The sequence below is a fragment of the Pristiophorus japonicus genome, unplaced genomic scaffold (assembly GCF_044704955.1).
Source record: "Pristiophorus japonicus isolate sPriJap1 unplaced genomic scaffold, sPriJap1.hap1 HAP1_SCAFFOLD_228, whole genome shotgun sequence".
NCBI lineage: Eukaryota > Metazoa > Chordata > Chondrichthyes > Pristiophoridae > Pristiophorus > Pristiophorus japonicus.
The window spans coordinates 139,053-160,000 of NW_027251994.1; the positions used below are offsets into that span (position 1 = coordinate 139,053).

The 20,948-nt window shown below is 51.9% G+C and overlaps 1 protein-coding gene across 2 annotated transcripts in view; it reads right to left on the minus strand.

Annotated features, from left to right (window-relative positions):
• LOC139245655 (neural cell adhesion molecule 1-like) overlaps positions 1 to 20,948 on the minus strand; it is an 83,589-nt gene that overhangs the window by 17,214 nt on the left and 45,427 nt on the right. Inside the window, exons 4-9 of one of the 2 annotated variants that reach the window (XM_070871235.1) lie at positions 20,878 to 20,948; positions 19,269 to 19,406; positions 18,174 to 18,364; positions 10,388 to 10,484; positions 7,889 to 8,053; positions 4,472 to 4,591 (exon numbers count right to left, since the gene is read on the minus strand). The exon at positions 20,878 to 20,948 is cut by the window's right edge and continues 73 nt beyond it. In XM_070871235.1, coding sequence (XP_070727336.1) covers positions 4,472 to 4,591; positions 7,889 to 8,053; positions 10,388 to 10,484; positions 18,174 to 18,364; positions 19,269 to 19,406; positions 20,878 to 20,948 — 782 coding nt within the window. Of the gene's footprint in view, positions 1 to 4,470; positions 4,592 to 7,888; positions 8,054 to 10,387; positions 10,485 to 18,173; positions 18,365 to 19,268; positions 19,407 to 20,877 lie in introns of both variants that reach the window. The other variant, XM_070871236.1, reaches the window with a different exon arrangement.

Below are 20,948 nucleotides of genomic sequence, written 5' to 3' on the forward strand. Positions count from 1 at the left end.
ATCAGAGGCAGTCCCTTGGAATCGAGGGAGACTTGCCTCCACTCTTAACATGAGTCCTTAGGTGGCTGAACAGCCCAATACGGGAACCACAGTCCCTGTCATAGGTGGGACAGATAGACGTTGAGGGAAGGGGAGGGTGGGACTGGTTTGCCGCACGCTCCTTCCGCTGCCTGCACTTGGTTTCTGCACGCTCTCAGCGACGAGACTCGAGGTGCTCAGCACCCTCCCGGATGCACTTCCTCCACTTAGGGCGGACTGGTCTTTGGGCCAGGGACTCCCAGGTGTCGGTGGGGATGTTGCACTTTATCAGGGAGGCTTTGAGGGTGGTCCCTTGTAATGTTTCCTCTGCCCACCTTTGGCTCGCTTGCCTGTGAAGGAGTTCCGAGTAGAGCGCTTGCTTTGGGGAGTCTCGTGTCTGGGGGCCATGCGTACAATGTGGCCCTGCCCAGCGGAGCTGGTCGAGTGTAGTCAGTGCTTCGATGCTGGGGATGTTGGCCTGGTCGAGGACGCTAACGTTGGTGCGTCTGTCCTCCCAGGGGATTTGCAGGATCTTGCGGAGTCATCGTTGGTGATATTTCTCCAGCGACTTGAGGTGTCTACTGTACACGGTCCATGTCTCTGAGCCATACAGGAGGGCGGGTATTATTAAAGCCCTGTACACAAGAGCAAACAGTCCGCAGAATCTATTTAATCTGTGCAGCAAAGAGTCCACAGAATCTATTTAATCTGCGCACTAACAGCAAACAGTCCGCAGAATCTATTTAATCTGCGCTCTAACAGCAAACAGTCCACAGAATCTATTTAATCTGCACACTAACAGCAAACCGTCCACAGAATCTATTTAATCTGTGCTCTAACAGCAAACAGTCCACAGAATCTATTTAATCTGCGCACTAACAGCAAACAGTCCACAGAATCTATTTAATCTGCACACGAACAGCAAACAGTCCACAGAATCTATTTAATCTGCGCTCTAACAGCAAACAGTCCACAGAATCTATTTAATCTGCGCACTAACAGCAAACAGTCCACAGAATCTATTTAATCTGCACACTAACAGCAAACAGTCCACAGAATCTATTTAATCTGCACACTAACAGCAAACAGTCCACAGAATCTATTTAATCTGCGCACTAACAGCAAACAGTCCACAGAATCTATTTAATCTGCGCTCTGTCCTCCCAGGGGATTTGTAGGAGCTGGTTATTATCCTGCCATTCACACCCTAAATACACTGACCTTTTTCTGAACTCTATCCATTACCATTTCAATTTGGCCCCATCATCGCTTTTTGTCTCTCTAATCTCTCCTGTCTTCCACCCGATCAATGACCTTCCCTTCTGTTCCCTGACCCCTGGAATTGTTTAATAATCTGTTACATCTTCAACATTCGCCCGTTCTGACCAATGAGCTTCCCTTTTGTTTGTTGCCGCCGCCCCCCCCGCCCCGCCCACTTTCAGCGCACCATCAGAACCCGTTCTTTCCGAATATTTGCCAGTTCTGAGGAAGGGTCATCGACCCGAAACGTTAACTCTGCCGCCCCTCTCCGCACAGATACTGGCCTGACCCGCTGAGATATCGCTGCATTCTCTGTTTGTATTATCAGCCAATACGCCACGGTGCGTAAGTTGCCTGCCGCGTTTACCACGCCGTTCTTTGGCCGAGAGGCGCTTTGTGACGTCCTGGGGTGCTGAAAAGGCGCGACACAATGGCGCAATGCCTTTCGCGATGGGTGAAAGGAAATGGATGAACCGGCGTCCGAGAATGAAAGGAGCCATTTACCTCCTGTGGGATGGTGCAGGGAGACATCGTCGGTCAAATGAAAAGCCGTATGGTGATGGAATGGTTGGAGAGTTTGCGAAGTGGGTGATGCAACATGGAGGAGAGAGGGTTAATGGAAGAGTTAGCTCACAATGAGACCACATCGGTTAATGTCTGCTCAGACAGCAGCGCCTCACAACAACGCAACCGCTCCCACGTTCCCGATATTCTCCAACATAGGATGGTAGAATGACCCGGCACAGCAGGATCCCACTGGGCCCCTCGAGCCCGTGCTGTGCCGGCTCTGTGACAGAGCGACCCCAATCAGTCCCACACTCCCCCCCCCTGCTCTTCCCCCACATCCCCGGCACATTTTCCCCGCAGAGTATTGATCGAATTCCCCGGTTTGAAAGTCTCGATCGAACCTGCTCCGACCGAGCTTTCAGGCAGCGCGTTCCCGATCACAATAACTCGCTGCGTAAAAACATTCTCCCCACCTCCCCCTCTGGTTCCATCGCCGATTATCGTCAATCTGTGTCCCACCCTCCTGCCCCCGGGAACAGGTTCTCCTGATTTACTCCGTCAAAACCCCTCGTGATTTCGAACACCTCGATCAAATCTCCCCCTTAACCCTCTCTGCTCTAAATCCCAAGATTCAGATAGACCTCTCTGTCGATGTACCACAACAACTCATTCTGGAAAAATAGGGGTCGGGTATGGGGTTTTCAAAGTATCATAGAGACATCCTGGTAAATCTCCTCTGTACCCTCTCCAGTTCAATCACATCCTGGTAAATCTCCTCTGTTCTCTCTCCAGTTCAACATCCTGGTAAATCTCCTCTGTACCCTCTCTAGTGCAACATCCTGGTAAATCTCCTCTGTACCCTCTCTAGAGCAACATCCTGGTAAATCTCCTCTGTACCCTCTCCAGTGCAACATCCTGGTAAATCTCCTCTGTTCTCTCTCCAGTTCAACATCCTGATCAATCTCCTCTGTACCCTCTCCAGTGCAACATCCTGGTAAATCTCCTCTGTACCCTCTCTAGTGCAACATCCTGGTAAATCTCCTCTGTACCCTCTCCAGTGCAACATCCTGGTAAATCTCCTCTGTACTCTCTCCAGTGCAACATCCTCGTAAATCTCCTCTGTACCCTCTCCAGTGCAACATCCTCGTACATCTCCTCTGCACCCTCTCTAGTGCAACATCCTGGTAAATCTCCTCTGTACCCTCTCCAGTGCAACATCCTGGTAAGTCTCCTCTGTACCCTCTCCAGTGCAACATCCTGGTAAATCTCCTCTGTACCCTCTCCAGTGCAACATCCTGGTAAATCTCCTCTGTACGATCTCCAGTGCAACATCCTGGTAAATCTCCTCTGTACTCTCTCCAGTGCAACATCCTGGTAAATCTCCTCTGTACTCTCTCCAGTGCAACATCCTGGTAAATCTCCTCTGTACCCTCTCCAGTGCAACATCCTGCTAAGTCTCCTCTGTACCCTCTCCAGTGCAACATCCTGGTACATCTCCTCAGTACCCTCTCCAGTGCAACATCCTGGTAAATCTCCTCTGTACCCTCTCCAGTGCAACATCTGGGTAAATCTCCTCTGTACTCTCTCCAGTGCAACATCCTGGTAAATCTCCTCTGTACCATCTCCAGTGCAACATCCTGGTAAATCTCCTCTGTACCCTCTCCAGTGCAACATCCTCGTAAATCTCCTCTGTACCCTCTCCAGTGCAACATCCTTGTACATCTCCTCTGCACCCTCTCCAGTGCAACATCCTGGTAAATCTCCTCTGTACCCTCTCCAGTGCAACATCCTGGTAAATCTCCTCTGTACCCTCTCCAGTGCAACATCCTGGTAAGTCTCCTCTGTACCCTCTCCAGTGCAACATCCTGGTAAATCTCCTCTGTACCCTCTCTCGTGCAACATCTTGGTAAATCTCCTCTGCACCCTCTCAAGTGTAACATCCTGGTAAATCTCCTCTGCACCCTCTCCAGTGCAACATCCTGGTAAATCTCCTCTGTACCCTCTCTATTGCAACATCCTGGTAAATCTCCTCTGTACCCGCTCCAGTGCAACATCCTGGTAAATCTCCTCTGTACCCTCCCTAGTGCAACATCCTGGTAAATCTCCTCTGTACCCTCTCCAGTGCAACATCCTGGTAAATCTCCTCTGTACCCTCTCCAGTGCAACATCCGGGTAAATCTCCTCTGTACCCTCTCCAGTGCAACATCCTGGTAAATCTCCTCTGTACCCTCTCCAGTGCAACATCCTGGTAAATCTCCTCTGTACCCTCTCTAGTGCAACATCCTGGTAAATCTCCTCTGTACCCTCTCCAGTGCAACATCCGGGTAAATCTCCTCTGCACCCTCTCCTGTGCAACATCCTGGTAAATCTCCTCTGTACCCTCTCCAGTGCAACATCCTGGTAAATCTCCTCTGTACCCTCTCTAGTGCAACATCCTGGTAAATCTCCTCTGCACCCTCTCCAGCGCAATCACATCTTTCCTGTAATGCAGTGACCAGAACTGCACGCAGTACTCCAGCTGCACGCAGTACTCCAGCTGCACGCAGTCACTGGACCGCGGCCATTTCCCACTCTGGGTATCTCCCTCTGGCCGTTGTCGCCTCTCTGCCCCGGCCCCTCCCCCCGCATTAACCCCCGCTACAATGCTGATGAGTTACGAGATGTGTGTAAGGTGGAGATTACTCACGGATCGAGAGTGTGCGGGCGGAAAGGGGGTCAGAATAATTCCCGAGACCTTTCCCGTTGAAGGCGGCAGCGCGGAGCTGGTACAAGGTGTAGGGTTGCAGGCCGGTAAGCTTCGAAGTATCTGGAAAAAGTGACGAGATGTGAGTTTAAATAGATTCTGTTGACTGTTTGCTGTTAGTAACCTGATTAAATAGATTCTGTGGACTGTTTGCTGCTCGTGACCTGATTAAATAGATTCTGTGGACTGTTTGCTGTTAGTGACCAGATTAAATAGATTCTGTGGACTGTTTACTGTTAGTGACCTGATTAAATAGATTCTGTGGACTGTTTGCTGTTAGTGACCAGATTAAATAGATTCTGTGGACTGCTTACTGTTAGTGACCTGATTAAATAGATTCTGTAGACTATTTTCTGTTAGTGACCAGATTAAATAGATTCTGTGGACTGTTTGCTGCTCGTGACCAGATTAAATAGATTCTGTGGACTGTTTGCTGTTAGTGACCAGATTAAATAGATTCTGTGGACTGTTTGCTGCTCGTGACCTGATTAAATAGATTCTGTGGACTGTTTGCTGTTAGTGACCTGATTAAATAGATTCTATGGATTGTTTGCTGCTAGTGACCTGATTAAATAGATTCTGTAGACTGTTTTCTGTTAGTGACCTGATTAAATAGATTCTGTGGACTGTTTGCTGTTACTGATCTGATTAAATAGACCACAGCCCTGTCGACCATGAGCTTGGTGGCACTTTTAAGGGCCTGGTCTTCAAACACTCTTTTCCTTCTGTATAGCTCAGAGACAGGGACCATGTACAGTAGACACCTCAAGTTGCTGGAGAAATACCATCAACGATGTCTCCGCAAGATCCTGTAAATCCCCTGGGAGGGCAGACGCACCAACGTTAGCGTCCTCGACCAGGCCAACATCCCCAGCATCGAAGCATTGACCACACTCGACCAGCTCCGCTGGGCAGGGCCACATTGTCTGCATGTCCCCCAGACACGAGACTCCCCAAAGCGAGCGCTCTACTCGGAACTCCTTCACGGGCAAACGAGCCAAAGGTGGGCAGAGGAAACGTTACAAGGGACCACCCTCAAAGCCTCCCTGATAAAGTGCAACATCCCCACCGACACCTGGGAGTCCCTGGTCCAAAGACCAGTCCGCCCTAAGTGGAGGGAGTGCATCCGGGAGGGCGCTGAGCACCTCGAGTCTCGTCGCCGAGAGCGTGCAGAAACCAAGCGCAGGCAGCGGAAGGAGCGTGCGGCAAACCAGTCCCACCCTCCCCTTCCCTCAACGTCTATCTGTCCCACCCTCCCCTTCCCTCAACGTCTATCTGTCGCACCTGTGACAGGGACTGTGGTTCCCGTATTGGACTGTTCAGCCACCTCAGGACTCGTGTTAAGAGTGGAGACAAGTCTTCCTCGATTCCGAGGGTCTGCCTCTGATGATGATGATATCTCTGTAGTCACCTCCTTCAAAACCCGAGTATATTACAGTAAGATGTCTTCATTCTTATAATGCAGTTTTGGTTTCCATATTTACGAAAGGATATACTTGCTTTGGAGGCAGTTCAGAGAAGGTTCACTCGGTTGATTCCGGGGATGAGGGGGTTGACTTATGAGGAAAGGTTGAGGAGGTTGGGCCTCTACTCATTGGAGTTCAGAAGAATGAGAGGTGATCTTATCGAAACGTATCAGATTATGAGGGGGCTTGACAAGGTGGATGCAGAGAGGATGTTTCCACTGATGGGGGAGCTAGAACTAGGGGGCATGGTCTTAGAATAAGGGGCCGCCCATTTAAAACTGAGATGAGGAGGAATTTCTTCTCTCAGAGGGTTGTAAATCTGTGGAATTCTCTGCACCAGAGAGCTGTGGAAGCCGGGACATTGAGTATATTTAAGACAGAGATAGACAGTTTCTTAACCGATAAGGGGATAAGGGGGCGGGCAGGGAAGTGGAGCTGAGTCCATGATGGGATCAGCCATGATGGTATTAAATGGCGGAGCAGGCTCGAGGGGCCGAATGGCCCACTCCTGCTACTATTTCTGATGTTCTTATATTCAAACCCTCAAAACCGTGCACAAAAAATGCTCATGTTACATTGGTTACAGAGAAACATAGAAAACAGGTGCAGGAGTAGGCCATTCAGCCCCTCGAGCCTGCACCATCATTCAATATGATCATGGCTGATCCTCTATCTCAACACCATATTCCCGTTTTCTCCCCATACCCCTTGATGCCTTTTGTGTCCAGAAATCTATCTATCTCCCTCTTAAATATATTCAGTGACTTGCCCTCCACAGCCTTCTGTGGTAGAGAATTCCACAGGTTCACCACCCTCTGAGTGAGAACGTTTCTCCTCATCTCGCTCCTAAATTTCCCCCCCCGTATCCTGAGACTGTGTGACCTCCTTGTTCTAGACTTCCCAGCCCCGGGGAAACATCCTCCCCACATCCAGTCTGTCCAACCCCGTCAGAATTTTATACCTTTCAATGAGATCCCCTCTCATTCATCTAAACCCCAGTGAATACAGGCCCAGTCGACCCAATCTCTCCTCATACGGCAGTCCTGTCATCCCAGGAATCAGTCTGGTGAACCTTCGCTGCACTCCCTCTGTGGCAAGTATATCCTTCCTTAGGCCAGGAGACCAAAACTGGACACAATACTCCAGGTGTGGTCTCACCAGGGCCCTGTATAACTGGAGTAAGACCTCCTTGCTCCTGGCCTTCATAGCGAGAGGATTTGAGTATAGGAGCAGGGAGGTGTTGCTACAGTTGTACAGGGCCTTGGTGAGGCCACACCTGGAATATTGTGTTCAGTTTTGGTCTCCTAATCTGAGGAAGGACATTCTTGCTATTGAGGGAGTGCAGCGAAGGTTCACCAGACTGATTCCCGGGATGGCAGGACTGACATATGAGGAGAGACTGGATCGACTGGGCTTATATTCACTGCAGTTTAGAAGAATGAGAGGGGATCTCATAGAAACATATAAAATTCTGACGGGACTGGACAGGTTCGATGCAGGAAGAATGTTCCCGATGTTGGGGAAGTCCAGAACCCGGGGTCACAGTCTAAGGATAAGGGGTAAGCCATTTAAGACCGAGATGAGGAGAAACTTCTTCACTCAGGGAATTGTGAACCTGTGGAATTCTCTACCACAGAAAGTTGTTGAGGCCAGTTCGTTGGATATATTCAAGAGGGAGTTGGATGTGGCCCTTACGGCTAAAGGGATCAAGGGGTATGGAGAGAAAGCAGGAATGGGGTACTGAGGGAATGATCAGCTGTGATCTTATTGAATGGCGGTGCAGGCTCGAAGGGCCGAATGGCCTGCTCCTGCACCTATTGTCCATGTTTCTATGTACTCAAATCCTCCTGCAATGAAGGCCAACATACCATTTGCCTTCCTGACTACTGCTTACCAGATTCGATTATCACGGTTGTCCATTCAGATGCGGTTTCTTGCCTCCACTGCAGGTGATAGCCCAGAACGGGAACCCCTCCATCGCTCGCCGGACTGCCCACCGACACTTGGATGGTGGTGGAGTGTGGCTTCGCTTGCAAGTTCTGTGGGGGGCTTGGGGTTGCTGCGGAGACAGAAGGACGGAAATGAAGGGTTGGGGAAAACCCCCCCCCCGCCTGGACTTTCGCTCGTGCCGACGTGTGACGTCTCCAGCGGCGTGAGTGAGAACATCTGAGGGGTCCTTTTAAAAGGGGCGGCGAGTGGATGGGCGGGGGGGGTTGTTGGCGGCAGGGTAGAGGCGTAATACTTCAGGGGGCCAGCGCGAGCTGGGGCAGGAGAGAGACACCAGCGAAGAGAGACGTCACCAAGGTCCCGGTCGGTGATTGGAGCGTTGGGGCAGGTGCAGTAGGAGCCGCGAGGCCGGGGCGAAGGGGCGGTGAGAGACTGTGGAGGGGCACGATCGGGGGCCCAGGAGAGGCGAGGGGCCCAGGGGCCCAGGGCCCAGCCCACACTGTGTGCGATATGTTGCGCGCACTGGGTCCGTGCAGCAGAGCTGGTCTCCGGTCGTCCTGGTTAACCCTTGCCCCTGGACCAAGACCTCGCTCTGTCAAGCCCCGTGTGGTGGCTGGTGTACAACGGTCACCCCACGTTAAAACAATCCACCCACAGGCACCTTCCACCCTTCGGGATGTAGTTGGGGATCTGGGAATATCAGGTCCTTCATCGAAACATCTGTGAACTCGTCCCTTATTTCGGCGAGGAAGCAAGTCTTCCTCGCTTCGAGGGAGCGCTGGATGGGGGCACTGTTGAGCTCACCAGACTCAATGAAACCCCCTGGTCCAGTTGGGTCTGGGTCATCCACGGTGAGGTATGCAGTTGTGAGCCCTGTGGATGAGCCGGTCGCGTGTCGTGTGTGATCGTTAAAACTTTTGCGAATCAACCGACTCGGCCCTCAACGGCGACGCGACAAATGCTGACGCGATTGCCAACGGAGTGCTGTCCACGCGGGAGTGGTGCCTCCGTCCACCGGGGACCTGGCCTGGAGGGTGGTGCGCGGGGCAGCCCCGAGCCACCAGTTATTCACGTCGGTTCACGGGCTCCCGGGCCGCCTGCGGTTTCTGCGGGCCCCGAGGAGTCGGTGTTCCCCGTGTGTGTTCAGAGTGCGAGGGTGGCAGCCCCCTGCTTGCAACAGCCGAGGGGGGCTGCTCCTCAAATTCCGGCTGCGCTTCAGTCCCTCGCTCCTGATCTTTGGGCACCCTGTGCGGAGGGGGAGCGGGCAGGTCCGAGGGCCTCCTCGTAGGACTGAGGGAGCGCCGCGCTGTCGGAGTGGCGGTACTGAGGGAGCCCCGCACTGTCGGAGTGGCGGTACTGAGGGAGCCCCGCACTGTCGGAGGGGCAGTACCGAGGGAGCGCCGCACTGTCGGAGGGGCAGTACCGAGGGAGCGCCGCACTGTCGGAGGGGCAGTACTGAGGGAACGCCGCACTGTCGGAGGGGCAGTACTGAGGGAGCGCCGCACTGTTCGAGGGGCAGTACTGAGGGAGCACCGCACTGTCGGAGGGGCAGTACCGAGGGAGTGCCGCACTGTCGCAGGGGCAGTACTGAGGGAGCGCCGCACTGTCGGAGGGGCAGTACCGAGGGAGCACCGCACTGTCGGAGGGGCAGTACTGAGGGAACGCCGCACTGTCGGAGGGGCAGTACTGAGGGAGCGCCGCACTGTTCGAGGGGCAGTACTGAGGGAGCACCGCACTGTCGGAGGGGCAGTACCGAGGGAGTGCCGCACTGTCGCAGGGGCAGTACTGAGGGAGCGCCGCACTGTCGGAGGGGCAGTACTGAGGGAGCACCGCACTGTCGGAGGGGCAGTACTGAGGGAGCGCCGCACTGTCGGAGGGGCGGTACTGAGGGAGTGCCGCACTGTCGGAGGGGCAGTACTGAGGGAGCGCCGCACTGTCGGAGGGGCAGTACCGAGGGAGCGCCGCACTGTCGGAGGGGCAGTACTGAGGGAGCGCCGCACTGTCGGAGGGGCAGTACTGAGGGAGCGCCGCACTGTCGGAGGGGCAGTACTGAGGGAGCGCCGCACTGTCGGAGGGGCAGTACTGAGGGAGAGCCGCACTGTCGGAGGGGCTGTCTTTGGGATGAGACATTAAACCGAGGCCCCGTCTGCCCTCTCGGGTGGATGTAAAAGATCCCGGGGCCACTATTTGGAAGAAGAGCAGGGGGAGTTCTCCCCGGTGTCCTGGGGCCAATATTTATCCCTCGACCAACATCACTAACACAGACGATCCGGGTCATTATCACATCGCTGTGTGTGGGAGCTTGCTGTGCGCATAATGAGCTGCCGCGTTTCCCACAATACAACAGGGACCGCGCTCCAAATAAAGTCCGTCGTCGGGCTGTGAGGCGCGGTGGGAATGGGAAGCCGCTGGATCTCGGTCGTGCCCACAGTGAGCTCTGACCTACCTGCCTCTTGAACCGAGATGGTTCCGCTCACCGTTCCCAGCTCATTCCTGGCGGCACATGAGTACGTGGCAAAGTCCGCCTCGCTGGTCACCGTCACCTGTGGCGGAGAAACGGAGCACCAGTTCAGTATCGGGGGTCGGGCTGGGAACTGGAGTCAGGCAGAGTGTCGGGACCATCACCAGGTTCAAGCAAGTAGCGACAGAAATGCAATGGAGAACGACAGATGCAGTGGCAGATGTGGATAAATGTGAAGTTATCCACTTGGGGAGGAAAAACATGCGGGCCAAGTGTTATTTAAGCGGTGACGGCTCGGGAGGTGTTGCTGTACAGAGGGACCTGGCTGTCCTTGTACACCAGTCAGTGGTACTCATCTTCCAAAATTCTATAGCTCATGGAACAAGGTCCCACACAAGAGATTGGTGTGCAAAATCAAGGCACATGGTATTGGGGGTAATGTACTGACGTGGATAGAGAACTGGTTGGCAGACAGGAAGCAGAGAGTCGGGATAAACGGGTCCTTTTCAGAATGGCAGGCAGTGACTAGTGGGGTGCCGCAGGGCTCAGTGCTGGGACCCCAGCTATTTACAATATACATCAATGATTTAGATGAAGGAATTGAGTGTAATATCTCCAAGTTTGCAGATGACACTAAGCTGGGTGGCGGTGTGAGCTGTGAGGAGGATGCTAAGAGGCTGCAGGGTGACTTGGACAGGTTAGGTGAGTGGGCAAATGCATGGCAGATGCAGTATAATGTGGATAAATGTGAGGTTATCCACTTTGGGGGCAAAAACAGGAAGGCAGATTATTATCTGAATGGCGGCAGATTAGGAAAAGGGGAGGTGCAACGAGACCTGGGTGTCATGGTACATCAGTCATTGAAAGTTGGCATGCAGGTACAGCAGGCGGTGAAGAAGGCAAGTGGTATGTTGGCCTTCATAGCGAGAGGATTTGAGTATAGGAGCAGGGAGGTCTTACTGCAGTTGTACAGGGCCTTGGTGATACCTCACCTGAAATATTGTGTTGAGTTTTGGTCTCCTAATCTGAGGAGGGACATTCTTGGTATTGAGGGAGTGCAGCGAAGGTTCACCAGACTGATTCCCGGGATGGCAGGACTGACATATGAGGAGAGATTGGATCAAATGGGCCTGTATTCACTGGAGTTTAGAAGAATGAGAGGGGATCTCATAGAAACATAGAACATTCTGACGGGACGGGACAGGTTAGATGCAGGAAGAATATTCCCGATGTTGAGGAAGTCCAGAACCAGGGGTCACAGTCTAAGGATAAGGGGTAAGCCATTTAGGACCGAGATGAGGAGAAACTTCTTCACTCAGAGAATTGTGAACCTGTGGAATTCTCTACCACAGAAAGTTGTTGGGGCCAGTTCGTTAGATGTATTCAAAAGGGAGTTAGATGTGGCCCTTAGAACAGTATGTTACAGAACCTACAAGGGAGCAAGCTATCTTAGATCTGGTCCTGTGTAATGAGACAGGAATAATAAACGATCTCCTAGTAAAAGATCCTCTCGGAATGAGTGATCACAGTATGGTTGAATTTGTAATACAGATTGAGGATGAGGAAGTTGTGTCAGAAACGAGCGTACTATGCTTAAACAAAGGGGACTACAGTGGGATGAGGGCAGAATTGGTTAAAGTAGACTGGAAACACAGACTAAACAGTGGCACAATTGAGGAACAGTGGAGGACTTTTAAGGAGCTCTTTCATAGTGCTCAACAAAAATATATTCCAATGAAAAAGAAGGGCGGTAAGAGAAGGGATAACCAGCCGTGGATAACCAAGGAAATAAAGGAAAGTATCAAATTAAAAACCAATGCGTATAAGGTGGCCAAGGTTAGTGGGAAACTAGAAGATTGGGAAAATTTTAAACGACAGCAAAGAATGACTAAGAAAGCAATAAAGAAAGGAAAGATAGATTATGAAAGTAAATTTGCGCAAAACATAAAAACAGATACTAAAAGCTTTCACCGAGATATAAAACGGAAAAGAGTGACTAAAGTAAATGTTGGTCCCTTAGAAGATGAGAAGGGGGATTTAATAATGGGAAATGTGGAAATGGCTGAGACCTTAAACAATTATTTTGCTTCGGTCTTCACAGTGGAAGACACAGAAACCATGCCAAAAATTGCTGGTCACAGGAATGTGGGAAGGGAGGACCTTGAGACAATCACTATCACTAGGGAGGTAGTGCTGGACAGGCTAATGGGGCTCAAGGTAGACAAGTCCCCTGGTCCTGATGAAATGCATCCCAGGGTATTAAAAGAGATGGCGGAAGTTATAGCAGATGCATTCGTTATAATCTACCAAAATTCTCTGGACTCTGGGGAGGTACCAGCGGATTGGAAAGCAGCTAATGTAACGCCTCTGTTTAAAAAAGGGGGCAGACAAAAGGCAGGTAACTATAGGCCGGTTAGTTTAACATCTGTAGTGGGGAAAATGCTTGAAACTATCATTAAGGAAGAAATAGCGGAACATCTAGATAGGAATAGTGCAATCAAGCAAACGCAGCATAGATTCATGAGGGGGAAATCATGTTTAACTAATTTACTGGAATTCTTTGAGGATATAACGAGCATGGTGGATAGAGGTGTACCGATGGATGTGGTGTATTTAGATTTCCAAAAGGCATTCGATAAGGTGCCACACAAAAGGTTACTACAGAAGATAAAGGTACGCGGAGTCAGAGGAAATGTATTAGCATGGATAGAGAATTGGCTGGCTAACAGAAAGCAGAGAGTCGGGATAAATGGGTCCTTTTCGGGTTGGAAATCGGTGGTTAGTGGTGTGCCACAGGGATCGGTGCTGGGACCACAACTGTTTACAATATACATAGATGACCTGGAAGAGGGGACAGAGTGTAGTGTAACAAAATTTGCATATGACACAAAGATTAGTGGGAAAGCGGGTTGTGTAGAGGACACAGAGAGGCTGCAAAGAGATTTGGATAGGTTAAGCGAATGGGCTAAGGTTTGGCAGATGGAATACAATGTCGGAAAGTGTGAGGTCATCCACCTTGGGAAAAAAAACAGTAAAAGGGAATATTATTTGAATGGGGAGAAATTACAACATGCTGTGGTGCAGAGGGACCTGGAGGTCCTTGTGCATGAAACTCAAAAAGTTAGTTTGCAGGTGCAGCAGGAAATCAGGAATGGGATGTTGGCCTTCATTGCGAGAGGGATGGAGTACAAAAGCAGGGAGGTCCTGCTGCAACTGTACAGGGTATTGGTGAGGCCGCACCTGGAGTACTGCGTGCAGTTTTGGTCACCTTACTTAAGGAAGGGTATACTAGCTTTGGAGGGGGTACAGAGACGATTCACTAGACTGATACCTGAGATGAGGGGGTTACCTTATGATGATAGATTGAGTAGACTGGGTCTTTACTCCTTGGAGTTCAGAAGGATGAGGGGTGATCTTATAGAAACATTTAAAATAATGAAAGGGATAGACAAGATAGAGGCAGAGAGGTTGTTTCCACTGGTCGGGGAGACTAGAACTAGGGGGCACAGCCTCAAAATACGGAGGAGCCAATTTAAAACCGAGTTGAGAAGGAATTTCTTCTCCCAGAGGGTTGTGAATCTATGGAATTCTCTGCCCAAGGAAGCAGTTGAGGCTAGCTCATTGAATGTATTCAAGTCACAGATAGATAGATTTTTAACCAATAAGGGAATTAAGGGTTACGGGGAGCGGGCGGGTAAGTGGAGCTGAGTCCACGGCCAGATCAGCCATGATCTTGTTGAATGGCGGAGCAGGCTCGAGGGGCTAGATGGCCTACTCCTGTTCCTAATTCTTATGTTTTTATGTTCTTACGGCTAAAGGGATCAAGGGGTATGGAGAGAAAGCAGGAATGCGGTACTGAGGGAATGATCAGCCATGATCATATTGAATGGTGGTGCAGGCTCGAAGGGCCGAATGGCCTACTCCTGCACCTATTTTCTATGTTTCTATGATCAGTTCCTGCAGATTGGAGGGTGACAAATGTAACCTCACTATTTAAACAAGGAGGGAGAGAGAAAAGGGGGAACTACAGACCGGTTAGCCTAACATCAGTGGTTGGGATAATGCTAGAGTCTATTACAAAGAATGTGATAACGGCAGATGTAGATAATATCAACGGGATTAGACAAAATAAACATGGATTGAGGAAAGGAAAATCAGGTTTGACAAACCTACTGGAGTTTTTTGAGGATGTAGCTGATAGAGTAGATAAGGGAGAACCAGTGGATGTAGTGTATTTGCATTTTCAGAACGTCTTTGATAAATTCCCACGTAACAGGTTAGTGTGCAAAATTAAAGCACATAGGATTGGGGGTAATGTATTGGCACGGATTGAAAATTGGTTAATGGACAGGAAACAGAGAGTAGGAATAAACGGGTCTTTATCGGGGTGGCAGACAGTGATTAGTGGGGTACTGCAGGGATCAGTGCTGGGGCCCCAGCTATTCACAATATACATAAATGATTTGGATGAGGGAACCAAACGTAATATTTCCAAGTTTGCCGACGACACAAAACTCGGTGGGATTGTGAGTTGTGAGGAGGATGTAAAGATGCTGCAAGGTGATTTAGATCGGTTGGGTGAGTGGGCAAACACATGGCAGATGCAGTATAACGTGGATAAATGTGAAGTTATCCACTTTGGTAAGAAAAACATAAGGACAAAGTATTATTGAAAGGGTGATAGCTTGGGAAGTGTGGATGTACAGCGGGACCTGGGTGTCCTTGTACACCAGTCATTGTAAGCAAACATGCCGGGGCAGCAAGCAGTTAGGAAGGCCAAGGGTATGTTGGCTTTCATTGCAAGAGGATTTGAATACAGGAGCAAGGATGTCTTACTCCAGTTATACAGGGCCTTGGTGAGACCACACCTGGAGTATTGTGTGCAGTTTTGGTCTCCTTACCTAAGGAAGGATATACATGCCACAGAGGGAGTGCAGCGAAGGTTCACCAGACTGATTCCTGGGATGACAGGACTGTCGGTATGAGGAGAGATTGGGTCGACTGGGCCTGTATTCACTGGGGTTTAGAAGAATGAGAGGGGATCTCATTGAAAGGTATAAAATTCTGACGGGACTGGACAGACTGGATGTGGGGAGGATGTTTCCCCGGGGCTGGGAAGTCTAGAACAAGGGCTCACACAGTCTCAGGATACGGGGTAGGAAATTTAGGACCGGGATGAGGAGAAACGTTCTCACTCCGAGGGTGGTGAACCTGTGGAATTCTCTACCACAGGAGGCTGTGGAGGCCAAGTCACTGAATATATTTAAGAGGGAGATAGATAGATTTCTAGACACAAAAGGCATCAAGGGGTATGGGGAGAAAGGGGGAATATGGTGTTGAGATAGAGGATCAGCCATGATCATATTGAATGGTGGTGCAGGCTCGAGGGGCTGAATGGCCTACTCCTGCTCCTATTTTCTATGTTTCTATGTTTGTATGTTTCTATGTTTCTCTGCAATGCCCCATCTATGTTGGGTGGCGGAGGGGATAGTAAGCTCAAAAATCTCCGGCCACATATCCCGCAGTATAACTAAACCCGCCCTATTTCCCCCTCCGTAACATCGCCCGTCTCCAGCCCCATGCCTCAGCTCATCCGCTGCTGAAACCCTCATCCCTGCCTCTGTTACCTCCAGACTTGACCATTCCAACACACTCCTGGCCGGCCTCCCACATTCTACCCAACGTAAACTAGAGGTGATCCAAAACTCGGCTGTCCCCGTGTCCTAACTCGCATCGAGTCCCACTCACCCATCACCCCCTGTGCTCACTGACCCCGTGTCCTAACTCACACCCAGTCCCACTCACCCATCACCCCCTGTGCTCACTGCCCCGTGTCCTAACTCACACCCAGTCCCACTCACCCATCACCCCTGTGCTCACTGACCCCGTGTCCTAACTCGCACCCAGTCCCACTCACCCATCACCCCATGTGCTCACTGCCCCATGTCCTAACTCACACCCAGTCCCACTGACCCATCACTCCCTGTGCTCACTGCCCCGTGTCCTAACTCACACCCAGTCCCACTCACCCATCACCCCCTGTGCTCACTGCCCCGTGTCCTAACTCACACCCAGTCCCACTCATCCATCACCCCCTGTGCTCACTGCCCCATGTCCTAACTCGCACCCAGTCCCACTCACCCATCACCCACTGTGCTCACTGACCCCGTGTCCTAACTCACACCCAGTCCCACTCACCCATCACCCCCTGTGCTCACTGCCCCGTGTCCTAACTCGCACCCAGTCGCACTCACCCATCACCCCCTGTGCTCACTGCCCCGTGTCCTAACTCACACCCAGTCCCGCTCACCCATCACCCCCTGTGCTCACTGACCCCGTGTCCTAACTCACACCCAGTCCTGCTCACCATCACCCCCTGTGCTCACTGACCCGTGTCCTAACTCACACCCAGTGCCACTCACCCATCACCCCCTGTGCTCACTGACCCGTGTCCTAACTCACACCCAGTCCCGCTCACCCATCACCCCCTGTGCTCACTATACCCGTGTCCTAACTCACACCCAGTCCCACTCACCCATCACCCCCTGTGCTCGCTGACCCCGTGTCCTAACTCACACCCTGTCCCGCTCACCCATCACCCCCTGTGCTCACTGCCCCCGTGTCCAAACTCACACCCAGTCCCACTCACCCATCACCCCCCTGTGCTTGCTGACCCCATGTTCTAACTCACACCCAGTCCCACTCACCCATCACCCCCTGTGCTCACTGACCCGTGTCCTAACTCCCACCCAGTCCCACTCACCCATCACCCCCTGTGCTCACTGCCCCGTGTCCTAACTCACACCCAGTCCCACTCACCCATCACCCCCTGTGCTCACTGACCCCGTGTCCTAACTCACACCCAGTCCCACTCACCCATCACCCCCTGTGCTCACTGACCCCGTGTCCTAACTCACACCCAGTCCCACTCACCCATCACCCCCTGTGCTCACTGACCCCGTGTCCTAACTCACACCGAGTCCCACTCACCCATCACCCCCTGTGCTCACTGCCCCCGTGTCCTAACTCACACCCAGTCTCACTCACCCATCACCCCCTGTGCTCACTGCCCCGTGTCCTAACTCGCACCCAGTCCCACTCACCCATCACCCCCTGTGCTCACTGACCCGTGTCCTAACTCACACCCAGTCCCGCTCACCCATCACACCCTGTGCTCACTGCCCCATGTCCTAACTCACACCCAGTCCCACTCACCCATCACCCCCTGTGCTCACTGACCCGTGTCCTAACTCACACCCAGTCCCACTCACCCATCACCCCCTGTGCCCCGTGTCCTAACTCACACCCAGTCCCACTCACCCATCACCCCCTGTGCTCACTGCCCCGTGTCCTAACTCACCCCGAGACCCACTCACCCATCACCCCCTGTGCTCACTGCCCCGTGTCCTAACTCACACCCAGTCCCACTCACCCATCACCCCCTGTGCTCACTGACCCCATGTCCTAACTCACACCCAGTCCCACTCACCCATCACCCCCTGTGCTCACTGCCCCCATGTCCTAACTCACACCCAGTCCCACTCACCCATCACCCCCTGTGCTCACTGACCCCGTGTCCTAACTCACACCCAGTCCCACTCACCCATCACTCCCTGTGCTCACTGACCTACATTTTCTCCCGGTTAAGCAACGCCTCGAATTCCGAGGGACTGCCGATGGTGATGAAAGGGTCACCAGCGAATGACACTAAACGTGCCTCGACCCTCGACTCTTGACCCCCGACCCTGCCCGGCCTTGCTGGCAGACTGACCTCCAGCGTGCTGGTCAGTTCAGGAGTGGCCACCACGGTGAATATGCTGAAGATGTCTCGAAGGTCCAGGCCACCACGAGTCCAGGTAATGTTCGCCATCGGGTGAGACAGGATTGGACACGAGATGTTGATGGGGTTCCCCAGCCAGGTGGACAGGGGTTTGGTGACCGGGGCCACCAGCTTTGGTGCATCTGTAACCACAACACAAGGGCCCTGTTACTATGGGAACAGGAGGAGGCTCATTCAGCCCCTCGAGCCTGTTACACAGGAACAGGAGGAGGCCCATTCAGCCCCTCGAGCCTGTTACACCGGAACAGGAGGAGGCCCATTCAGCCCCTCGAGCCTGTTACACAGGAACAGGAGGAGGCCCATTCAGCCCCTCGAGCCTGTTACACAGGAACAGGAGGAGGCCCATTCAGCCCCTCGAGCCTGTTACACAGGAACAGGAGGAGGCCCATTCAGCCCCTCGAGCCTGTTACACAGGAACAGGAGGAGGCCCATTCAGCCCCTCAAGCCTGTTACACAGGAACAGGAGGAGGCCCATTCAGCCCCTCGAGCCTGTTACACAGGAACAGGAGGAGGCTATTCAGCCCCTCGAGCCTGTTACACAGGAACAGGAGTAGGCCCATTCAGTCCCTCGAGCCTGTTACACAGGAACAGGAGGAGGCCCATTCAGCCCCTCGAGCCTGCTACACAGGAACAGGAGGAGGCCCATTCAGCCCCTCAAGCCTGTTACACAGGAACAGGAGGAGGCCCATTCAGCCCCTCGAGCCTGTTACACAGGAACAGGAGGAGGCCCATTCGGCCCATCGAGCCTGTTACACAGGAACAGGAGGAGGCCCATTCAGCCCCTCGAGCCTGTTACACAGGAACAGGAGGAGGCCCATTCAGCCCCTTGAGCCTGTTACACAGGAACAGGAGGAGGCCCATTCAGCCCCTCGAGCCTGTTACACAGGAACAGGAGGAGGCCCATTCAGCCCCTCGAGCCTGTTACACAGGAACAGGAGGAGGCCCATTCAGCCCCTCGAGCCTGTTACACAGGAACAGGAAGAGGCCCATTCAGCCCATGTATGTAGAGGGGGGTGAATTACTTACATTTAATGATGACATTGACAGAGGCACTGTCTTCCTCTTTCCTGTCAATGATTTTAGCATGACATGTGTACGTTCCTGCGTCCGATACCAGGATGTTTCTGATCTGAAGGGAGTTATTGGGCAGCCTGCTCCTGCGACCTGAACATGGTACAGAGAATGGACACAATGTGAAATATGTGATATTTACACACTTGGAGCACTGTGCACAGTTCTGGTCTCCATATACCTGGGTTAGACCACACTTAAGAACATCAGAACATCAGAAAGAGGAGCAGGAGTGGGCCATTCGGCCCCTCGAGCCTGCTCCGCCATTTAATACCATCATGGCTGATCTGATCATGGACTCAGCTCCACTTCCCTGCCCGCCCCCTTATCCCCTTATCGGTTAAGAAACTGTCTATCTCTGTCTTAAATATATTCAATGTCCCGGCTTCCACAGCTCTCTGAGGCAGAGAATTCCACAGATTTACAACCCTCTGAGAGAAGAAATTCCTCCTCATCTCAGTTTTAAATGGGCGGCCCCTTATTCTAAGACCATGCCCCCTAGTTCTAGTCTCCCCCATCAGTGGAAACATCCTCTCTGCATCCACCTTGTCAAGCCCCCTCATAATCTGATACGTTTCGATAAGATCACCTCTCATTCTTCTGAATTCCAATGAGTAGAGGCCCAACCTCCTCAACCTTTCCTCATAAGTCAACCCCCTCATCCCCGGAATCAACCGAGTGAACCTTCTCTGAACTGCCTCCAAAGCAAGTATATCCTTTCGTAAATATGGAGACCAAAACTGCACGCAGTACTCCAGGTGTGGCCTCACCAATACCCTGTATAACTGGAGCAAGGCTTCCCTGCTTTTATACTCCATCCCCTTTGCAATAAAGGCCAAGATACCATTGGCCTTCCTGATCACTTGCTGTACCTGCATCCTAACCTTTTGTGTTTCATGCACAAGTACCCCCAGGTCCCGCTGTACTGAGCACTTTGTAATCTTTCTCCATTTAAATAATAACTTGCTCTTTGATTTTTTTCTGCCAAAGTGCATGACCTCACACTTTCCAACATTATACTCCATCTGACAAATTTTTGCCCACTCACTTAGCCTGTCTATGTCCTTTTGCAGATTTTTTGTGTCCCCCTCACACATTGCTTTTCCTCCCATCTTTGTACCGTCAGCAAACTTGTCCACGTTACACTCGGTCCCTTCTTCCAAGTGGTTAATATAGATTGTAAATAGCTGGGGTCCCAGCACTGATCCCTGCGGCACCCCACTAGTTACTGGTTGCCAACCCGAGAATGAACCATTTATCCCGACTCTCTGTTCTCTGTTAGTTAGCCAATCCTCTATCCATGTTAATATATTACCCCCAACCCCCTGAACTTTTATCTTGTGCAGTAACCTTTCATGTGGCACCTTGTCAAATGCCTTCTGGAAATCCAAATACACCACATCCACTGGTTCCCCTTTATCCATCCTGTTCATTACATCCTCAAAGAGCTCCAGCAAATTTGTCAAACATGACTTGTGAAGTGGTGCCTCCAGATCGTTAGTCCAGACCGAAAGGATTACCAGACTTCCCAGCCTGCCCCGGGAGCCCTGCAACATTCTCTCACCATCTCCGCTCAGTGGAATAACGTGACCATCTCGTGTCCAGGTGACCGTGGGCGGGGGTATTCCGGTCACA